Raw genomic sequence first — 10,637 nt, 5'->3', positions numbered from 1 at the left:
GAGGGAGCTCTTCTTAATATTTTGACACCAAAATCATGTCGATACACCTTACCGACTGCGAGTAAAGCCACCCACGCTTTAACTTGACAGACTGTAAATCGATGTTGTTGATATGATGTAAGTGTTCTTTTTTTTATAATTTGAAGTAAAATATGTCATTTTGTACGAAAATATCGTAATTTTTTTAGCAAAAAAACAACGTTAATATAAATTTTTTTAAATATCGTTGGAGAGAGGATTTTTATGAGTAGAAAAATTTTACCAAGTTTGAGAAGAATCGTTTCAGTAGTTTTTGTAAAAACGCTGGAACGGACTTTAAAAAAGTGGTTTCGAGTAAAACTCGATTAAAGTTTTAAACATTGAAAAAGTGAAGAAAAAAATTAATTATTTTAACGATTTCAGCTCCTTCTTTTTTCCATTATACTGTGCGATTATACTGTGCGATTATACTGTGTGAAAAAAAATTTTGCAAGTGCTTATCCCACATTCCCCCCTTAATAGCGAATAAATAATTAATAAATTATTAATAAATCTAATTAATGAAGTTTTTTTTTAATTTGCGAGATCATTATAACTATAAAAAAGTATTGATGTCTAAAAGATCCAGAAGTCGAAATTAGGAGCACGGAAAATTGAGAATAATTAGTATTCAATAAAATTTTTTTTTACTTGTAGTTTTATAACTTTTATAGGCATTTGTGGAATGTTTAAGCACAAACATATAAACAAATTGAAAATGACTCACATACTAAATTCCAAATTGTAAACATTTTCTGTAATTCTAATTTCGACTGCTGGTTGTATTACATTTTTTTCTAGGGTATTTCAATGCCAAACAACTTCACACATGCTCAGAAAAATGTGTAAGCTTTGCAGTGTGTCACTTGCGCGGCAAATACATATAATGTTATGTAATACGACGTGTCTCCAGTTTTGATTCCTGGCCCTTGGTAATTTTTTTCTACTTTATTTTGGTCAACGGAAAACGGAGCTAAATTAAATAGTAATTGTCTCTTTCAAATAAAGTGAATAAAATCTGCCAAAATTTGTGAAGACTTTTTTACTTTTGTAATTGTTTAAATTTTAACATGAGCGGTTTTTGTAATGTAAACATTCAAAATGCAAAAATTAGCGTTTATTCGTACATTGAACCATTTAACTTTCAAAGCTTTTCTTAAACTCTTCTTTTACTTTTTGTTAACACTTCTTTTATGTATAAGAAACGACTTTCTTGCATCTGATGACTGTTTTACAGTAAAAAGAAGTAGAAAAAAAGCAAAATTATGATCTCCGTGTTTTTATTTTTGTACTTGTGCTTTGATTTCTCAACAAAATAAAGAGCTGTTTAGCCTATCAAACAGCTTCCAAAATTGAACATAAACTAAGCAAAATGACCAATATTTTTCCCTAAACTATAAATAAAAATTTCGACATCAGAAATTTAAAAAAAAGAAAGGTCTTTTTTTAAGTTAGGATGTTCTTCAAAGGCATTATCGAAATTTCAAACATATTTGAAGCCTAAATTATCAACGCTATGATAGACTACTATAGGCGAGACATTTCGAATTTGTAGTATTCACTATATTGAATTATTTGAAATTTTAATCTATTTCAATATGCAAGAACTTAGAATGAAAAGTGTTTTGAAGTAAAGTTAAAATTAAAAACGTCAGGAAAGTGAATAATATGTATGGTAGTAACTTAAGATAATTTTTAAATTAGTAGCATGTACATTTTATAAATTTCAAATTCGGTGTGTGTGATACTGAATTTTTTTTAGAATCTGTAGATGGTAACATTATTTTATTTCAAATTAAAAGTATCAATAGTTCAATCATTTTCAATCTATAGACAATGTTTCCGGACGAATGATTGAAAATTGATTCATTAAAAGTTGCAGTCAATTCTCACTTTTAAAACGTTAAAAAAGGTACAATTTGCAAAGTTTTTAATGAGTACTTTAAAAGTCTTCAAAAGGAATAAATTTAAATTCTAAGCTTCTCAAATTAGAGAAATATATAGAGAATCTATGAATGAGTATTGCATACAAAGGGATTATAAGTACAATAGATACTAATTTAAAGATCTCAGGGTATGTCCACCTCTAATCAGATGCAAATGTGCTTGGTGAAGGCAAATGAGTGGTAGCAATGGTGGATGTTTACTTAGCAGGTAAAATGATGAGAGTTGGGAAAGCAGATGGCGGCCTCCTTTTTGGTTAACTTTCATTTTATTCCTTTATGTTTGGGTAAAACCAGATATTTTCTTTCTAAGAAAAAGAAAAGATTTTATTGCAACCAAATATTGACCAAAATCAATTTTCATCTTTGGATGCCGTCTTTATTTTTCAAGGCATTAGCAAATTTTTATTATTTTGCATTCAAAATATTAATTTTACAGAAATTTCCGCGAAACTTAAAGACTCCTTTATTTTTCATTAAAACAAGTTCTGTCACTTGAAGGAAATAAAAATTATATATCAGAAAGTAATGCAGTCTTTTCTTTAAGTCAATATAACTCTTGTCTCCTTTGACAATTGTACTTTTTGGAAATTTTTCGTTAAATTTTGCACAGAAAAAACTAAGAATAAAATTTGTTACAGGAAATTTTTTAGAGCGATAAGGATTTGTTTAACCAACTTCGCGTCTTTCAAAAAACATGTGTTTGTCATGGAAAAACAAAAGAAAGTTTAACCGATATTTGTGTAAATTTTATCCCATGAAGTTAATTTTTGTTGCAGAGAGTCTTTCATCGGAAATTGATGTTAAGTTTATCTTCTGTTTTTTCTGTGTGCCATCTATGAGGATGGCATTCTGTGAGTTTTAGGCTTTTTGGAATTTTATATTTTATTTCCGATGCTCTTATCTCCTAGACCTCATACCTCTACACAGAGGTATAAGAAAGACAACAATTTTTTTATTTGTTAATTTAATTGTAATGAAGAAATTGAATTAACATGTAATCGACATTAGGGGATATTTTTCCTTAAAGTACATATATTTCTGTTCTGCAATTGCTTGCCTCCATCGTAAGGATGGTAGGAGGCCATGAAAATTTAAGCGTAAATCATAATAATTATTCCTAGAAAAAAATTATACAATCAAATTTACAATACATCGCAGACGTTTCTAAGCAGAAATAAATCATTATTCTTCTATTCTGGTTGTAATTATATATTACTAATAATGTTTTCTGAAAAAAATTTCAACCCTTATTATTATTTATTAATTTTATTAACAATTTGTGTAAAAAATGTACATTTTAGGAGCTTATAAGCAAAAATAAATGGGTTTTTTTCTTCTTTTAACCTTTCTAATATTATATTGCCAATGATTTTTTTAGAAAGAAATTCCCTGTGCAACAATATTCGTTTATGCTATAAAAAAATTATGTAAATAAATGCACATTTTAGGTGTTTACTCTCTAAATCTGAATCAGTGAAACGTCACTGATTGTCAGTGAAATTTCACTTATTCAAATAGCTAGAAATGGGTCACTGACAATCAGTGGAAGGTCGCTTATTGATTTAGTGAAATAACCACTTTTGAGTGTTGACAGCACTGCACCATGCCAATTTAGCAATCATAATAAAATAATATTTTAGTACATTCAATCCAAGAATCATAATAAAAACTTAACATCCATAAATATAATAAAATATTTATAAAGGTGAAAAGTTCCGATGCTTTTAAATGACGAACAACCTCACATATTACTTTAACCCATTAAGTCCCAAAACGAAGAAATTTCTTTCTTACGTTTGAGCTTGAATAATTTTATAAAAAAGGTGTTACACATTTAACTTCGACCCCGTTACCCATTTTGCTTTGACTCTTCATTGACACACTTTTCCCTTACCTTTCCTTTTTGGGTGAGCTGACCTACTTCTATTAAAGTACAAGTGGGACCGGACATGTGGCCCTTCGTTAGTTCTAATCTATATCTACTTTTTTACAGTTGTATCAAATCTTGAATTTAATAAGGAAACACCGAATTCTCTAAAAACAATTCGGTTAATTATTAAAAAACATTGACAACCTTTTTTCGGTGTAACATTTTGGTGATCCTGCCAGGATAGTTCTTCAACGATTATAGATCAAAAGAAGACTATCTGAGAGTCAAACCTTGGATTGGAATCCAGAATTCTACGGAACTCCACAGAGAAGAACTCCGGACTTTATTTACGAAAAAGCCCGTTGGGCAGAATTTGAATAAATTGCTAAAACTAGTATCCGAATTAAGTAGGGTACTATACTACGTAAATCAATTCCATTCAATTCTAATAAGGAAACTGAAAGATTACGCAACAAACCGCGGTAAAAACCCTACGAGTCCCGCAATCAGGCGGATGTAAAGAAAAGAGTATACGAGCTACTGGCATCAACAGGATACTCAACGCAGCGAATTCCCTTCGTTGGAAACAACAGTTGGATAACATAGCACGTAAGGAGTCCACAGTCTCCAAAAGGCGAAGAATCTACGGTCTGCAGAAGAAGAAGAAAAAAGAAGGAAAGAACAAACCTAAAAATAGTAAATAAAAGTAATAGGTATAAGAAGTGTTAGATAGTATTTTTGTGTTAGGTAGTATTTTTGCAAATACTACTAAACTTTGGGCTCACGTCCTTACACACACTCATGGTGCTCCCTGGCCTCTGTGTCCGTTAATAAAACAAAAGTCTAGATGAAATTTCTTGGCATTGTTGTAGCACGATAGCAAGAAACTAAGGTTTAAATGGAAATTTATGTCACGCAAAGAAAAGATCGAGCGGAATTAGAACACGAAATCAGGACGCGGAAGCAGAAAAGTTGTTGTTACAGTGACAGACTTTGACACAGATTCATTAGATGAGTTTAGTTTATATTTCTTAACAGCTGCAATGTCTGCAATGCATCTCCTCTAAGGCCCCTATCCCCCTCTGACATGGGAACCGAGGATCTTTTACAAACCATATTAGCCGAACTGAATGGGATAAAAGTGAACGTAATACACTAGCAAAGAAAAACGATAAACGACTTTTAGAAATAAAATCCGTCGCTGAGGAATGTGGAGTGAAAGGGAAAGTAGTTTCGGATAGGGACGATGACATTTTAATATCAGATAGAAATGAATCAGACGATGAAGAGGAGCAAATAGAATAAATTACTCAAGCACTACCAACAAGGGTTATAAGTTCAACTATTAAAACAGAAACTGCATTCGTGTCAACTCATACAAATTCTAAACGTGAACATCAACCACCGGAACAAAGAATACCCGCGAAAGACATAATTAGGACAATTAAGGTCCTAAACGGACAAGATGCCATGGGTATAGAGGATTTTATTAAATCACTAAGAAAAGCCGAAAAACAGTGTTCTCAATTTAGCTTACTTTTAGATTTTATAATTGCTGAAAAAATCCAAGAAAACGCTAAATGAGCAATAAGGTACTTATGTATCCACGGATATGATGACTTGTACGAAACGTTAAGACAAAATTTAAAACAGATTGGATCAGTTTCAGCCTTAAGAAGCAAACTTGAAGGTTGTACACAAGGAATTGATGAAACTACTAAAAATTTTAATTTACGATTCAGACAAACGGTTAATGAACTCAAATACGCGGTACAATCAGAACACTCGAGTTCTATAGAAAGAAAAATAGCAATAAATATTGAAGAAAAAGAAAGTATAAAAAGGTGCATATTGAACGTGAGCAGAGAAATTGGACTAAAAATTAAAGTACAGAATCCCATTAATTTATATGAAGCTCAAAACATGGCAATAGAAGCCGAGACATGGTTTAAAGAAGCACAGAGTCCCGAACCAGAACATCCCACTGGCCGATCGCAGCGAAATGAAATACCACAAATGTGGAAATCTCGGTTACTTTGCAGCGCAGTGCTCAGTGTGGCCCGCAAATTTGCAATAAGGTCCATCTTTCAACCGAACAGCCCAAATAATGACAATTCGATAACAAGGAGACAACACAATAGACAGCAGCCTAATGATAGAAAAGGAAATAATGGAACAGATAGAGTACAAGGACTCAGCCGAGTCTCAACAGTATGTGGACAATTATTATCCATTAGAGGCAGAAGAGGAAATGGCGGAGAATGCAACCTACTAGTTGACTGAAGAGCTTCAATTAACATTATAAAGGAAAGCGATTTACCAGACAAATTTGAAAAAATAAAATTCCGTGAAAAATTTGCAATGGGCAATAATTTATTTAATTCATCGGAAGCAGCATATATAACATATGCAAAGAGAAAACATCTTTTCCATATAGTAGATGATGATTTTCCTCTACCATAAGCCGGAATCATTAGTCTACCTTTCTTTAAGAAATATCAAAGGTACGCCATAACACCAACATTCCTAATTTTAGATGACATTAAAATACCCCTCTATAAAAATGGCAACTACGTCGCTAAAAACACTTCCAAAATCTGCAGAATGCAAGCAGTAGAAAAAGACGGAAATGTTTGGATAGAAGAAAATTAATTAATTCCTGATGGAATTTATACCATAAAAAACTGTGAAATTAATGTGCCAATTAATAACTATTCTACGCAGCCCATTTTAATACCAGAAACAATCAAAATGGAAAGAATTTTAAACATACAGTCTCGAGACGAGACTCAGAAAAAAGAGGGAAGCGAGGAGCAAAAGAGATTAAATAAAACAACATTAACTAGGATCATAGAACTTGAAAAAATCCTGCAGTTATCTCATATTGAACCAAGTATAAGAAGTTAAATACGCAAGATTATTCATACACATCAGGAAGTATTTACCTTACCCGGTGACCCCTTACTCTGCACCACATTGACGCACCATAAGATAACGTTAAATTCACGCGAAATAGTTAACTTAAAATCGCACAAGCTCCCCAAAGCTCACAGGAAATTTACCTTAGGACACTTCCCAATAACTTCTGCATAAAAGAATAATTAAGCACTCGCGATCACCTTTTAATTCACCACTATGGGTTGTGCCTAAAAAAGGAAATAAACTTAGAATGGTTATTGATTACAGACAACTAAACAAGGATTCAGATCAGGATGCCTACCCTTTACCACTTATAGACGATATCTTGGACCAACTCGGACAAGCCAAATACTTCTCAGCATTCGACGTGAGTGCCAAATGTCACCAAATCCTCATGTCAGAAGAATCAAACAAATATACAGCATTCTCTACCTCGAATGATGGCCCGAGCTGGAATACTTAGGACATTTAATTACAGCAGAAGGAGTGTAAACCTAACCCAGCTAAAGTAGAAGCGGTCCAAAATTTTAAAGAGTCTAAAACCATTAAAAATATCCAATTATTTCTAGGACTTGCCAATTATTATAGGGAATTTATTTTAAAAACTTCTCATCCATAGCAAAATCCTTAACAAAGTTAACACAAAAAGACATAATCTTTGATTGGACGCCCAGATGTACAGAGAGCTTCAATATACTGAAAAAAGTACTTTGCGAATCACCCGTGTTAAGATTTCCAGATTTTAAAGATACATTCACCCTAACAACTGATGCTTCTAACTACGGAATAGGTGCAGTATTATCACAAAATAGTCATCCTTGCTTATTTATATCAAGGGCGTTAAATAAAGCCGAGGAAAACTACAGTACTAGCGAGAAAGAATTACTAGCCATAGTATGGGCAATTAAAAGATTAAGACAATATTTACTTGGAAATCCTTTCAAAATCCCAACCGATCACAAAGCTCTATTATGGCTCCATAATGTCAAATAACCCAGTTCACGATTATTGAAATGGAGATTAAGACTCGAGGAATATAAATATGAAGTACAATACGTAAAAGGAAAAGAAAATAAAGCCGCAGACTGTCTATCAAGACTATTTCCCATCCGGGAAAAAGATTGATTACACCTTGCCTTTGAGGACGCACTCATAGATAAACTAGAAATGAAGTTACCTGAAATCAACGAAGTCGAAATTTTAGACATACTCATCACTGGACAATTAAAAAACCAGAACCTGTATTAGCTAAGCCTAAAATGACTAAGATTCAAACACTAAAACCAAAAGAGAAAGTCAAGATTCTCAGCAGAGAGAAACCAGAATCATCCATCGACTCCGACGTGCAAGACATGGAAAACGAGTCACAAGAAACACCTGAGAATCTCCAAGTGAACTGGTACAACGATTTTATAGAATGGCGATTAGACCCTGTCATCAATGAAAGAATAAAAATTAAAGCAAATGCTGTGCGAAAATTATGGAAGCAAATTACAAAAGAAAGTATGCCAAAATATCAAGAAGAAAACTGGTTAAAACATTTAGCTTGGGTTGTAGATGAATTCAAGGTTATCAAATTGACTTAAGTGCCACTGCAATTTAGAGATCCATTATTCACTCCCATGCAGAAACAATTAATCCAAGAACTAGTACAATTCTTATCAAATTATTATCCAGATACGGGATTGCACACAAAATAATAGAAAATAAAAAATTCCATTTTGTGGACAAACTATGTAGGATACAAAAAAAGATGAATTAATAAAAATGTTTATCCTAAAGAAGATCCACAATTTCGTTAAGAATCACTTCTTGATAGGATGCGCACTTTTTGTTTGATTCGTGAAAAATAACGTTGAAAAAAGTAAAATAAAAAAAATGTGTGGAAAAATGACTAAAGTAACGAGAAAAAAAATCCAACAAAACCTATTTACAAATGACGGTCGGAAATCGAGCGCGCAGCACGAGTGTCACGATGAGAATGTGTACCTCAAAGCCTACAGAATCCTGAATTTTAGTTTTAATTTATACATAATTTAAGAAATCTTGACAGCTAATTTTTAAATTCAGATCAGGTCATAATTTAAGTCCACATTCCGCTTTGCTATCGAAAAATAGTCCAACGAAGGACTGAATTTCAGCCCATTCTCTGAATTTTACTACATTTTCAGTATTTTTAATGGCTTAATTTTAGTCCTAAAATTGTCTTATTTCTGGAGTATTATCCTACGCTGAATTTAATCGGAAATGATCTATTTTCGTTTATATCTTAAATCAAGACCGGCCCTGAGCTGAAAACCAGACTTTATTTTTGCTGTATACATAGGTTACAGTAAAAACAAAGTCTGATTTTAAGCTTAAAAATGGTCTTGATTTATGATGTAAACGAAAGTAAACCATGTCCGATTAATTTGGCGTAGGATAATACTGTACAAATAATACAATTATAAAACTGAAATTAACCCATTAGTTCCCAAGGTGATAAAATAAAACTAATTTGATGTTTTTATTCCATTTTATAACTGAAAATATATTTAAATATCTGTTAATAATGATAAAAGAAATTACACTTTTTTATTTTTTTATAACAAAATGTTGCGTATGCGCAACATTGGGATTGTCGCGAAACCAAAAATTAACATTTAGTGTGGAATGGACCAAAACAGTTTTTGTGGAGATGCACGTGACACTTGGCACACATGTATATAGTGTTGCTTTTGCATTGTCTACATCTTCTTCTTGCTTTATTTTCCTCCTCTATTATCACGTGACCAACATCATCAAATCGAATATCCATGTTTAATGAGCCTTTTGATGGTCGTCCATAATTTGGTCTTGAAGCACAGCTTACATGGTCACCTGATTCCGTTCTTTCCTCACCTTGAATGTAATTTTCGATGGCTGGTTCATCCATTTTCATAAGAGTGACTGCTATGTTAGACTTAAATTCTAACTGTGACATTTTTGATTCGTTTGCCAAATTGTATATTTTCCAGGAATTCACAATAACACTGTCAATCAAATTCACGAAGTGAGGCCACCACCACTTTTTTCCTTTCACATTGATTCTGTAGTTGCATATTCCGTTGTCGTGTAAATCAACACACCCCATATGCTGATTATACTCGGCTATAACTTTTGGCTGAGTAATGGACTCCTTCCTTTTTTCTTTTCTGTTGTACCTTTTTGCGTTTACTAGAGGTTCAATGGTGCAGTTATTCGTTGCAACAGTTACCACAGAATTGTCGTTCCATCTAACTAATAAAATTTTTTGTTCATTGTCAAAGGAAAAATCATAAGTACCACGATTTTTTTTCTTTATGCTCTTCACAGTTTCCATTGTGCTATTACATGTACGGTTTTCACGAATTGTCCCAGTAGCGTAAAAACCATTTTCTTTCAGCAAACAGAATAACTTGTAAGAAAAGAAAAAGTTGTCGAAAAACACGCGATGAAGCAATGTTTGCTGAACCACTGACAAAAGTTCCAGTACCACGTTCTCTCCTAGTCCCAAATCGCTTTCATGTGTGGTTGTTTTTCCGCAGTAAGGTATAAATTTGAATAAGTAACCATTAGAACTACATAGACACCACAGTTTGAAGCCAAACCTGATTGGTTTTCCCTTGATGTACATCTTACAACTATGTCGTCCAAAATATGGCACCATTTCCTCATCGATAGACAGATTATGAGAAAATATACCAAACTGCATGTTTTTTTCGTTTATCAAATCAAAAAGGGGTCTTAGTTTTGAAAATTTGTCGTTTTTATCAAGATGGTTTTTATCTGATAAATGTATGTTCTGCTTTATCGAATCGAATCTGTTTCTACTCATACAGTTTCTAACTAACGTAACACCTTTGTCCTCATCTTTCGACCAATAT

The 10,637-nt window shown here is 32.7% G+C and overlaps 1 protein-coding gene across 1 annotated transcript; it reads right to left on the bottom strand.

The window, feature by feature from the left end:
* Positions 1 to 9,388: 9,388 nt before the first annotated feature.
* On the bottom strand, positions 9,389 to 10,465 carry LOC117180452 (piggyBac transposable element-derived protein 3-like). The gene has a single exon (XM_033372951.1). The coding sequence runs from the start codon at positions 10,463 to 10,465 to the stop codon at positions 9,389 to 9,391; it is 1,077 nt and encodes a 358-aa protein (XP_033228842.1).
* Positions 10,466 to 10,637: the final 172 nt, after the last annotated feature.

The sequence above is a fragment of the Belonocnema kinseyi genome, chromosome 9 (genome assembly GCF_010883055.1).
Source record: "Belonocnema kinseyi isolate 2016_QV_RU_SX_M_011 chromosome 9, B_treatae_v1, whole genome shotgun sequence".
Taxonomy (NCBI): Eukaryota; Metazoa; Arthropoda; class Insecta; order Hymenoptera; family Cynipidae; genus Belonocnema; species Belonocnema kinseyi.
Note: the sequence above shows the minus strand (reverse complement) of the source record. Positions and strands in the feature narration are given on the sequence as shown.

Coding starts and splice junctions, on each gene's coding strand:
- LOC117180452 (XM_033372951.1), bottom strand. CDS start 10,465: ATGCAGTTTGGTATATTTTCTCATAATCTGTCTATCGATGAGGAAATG.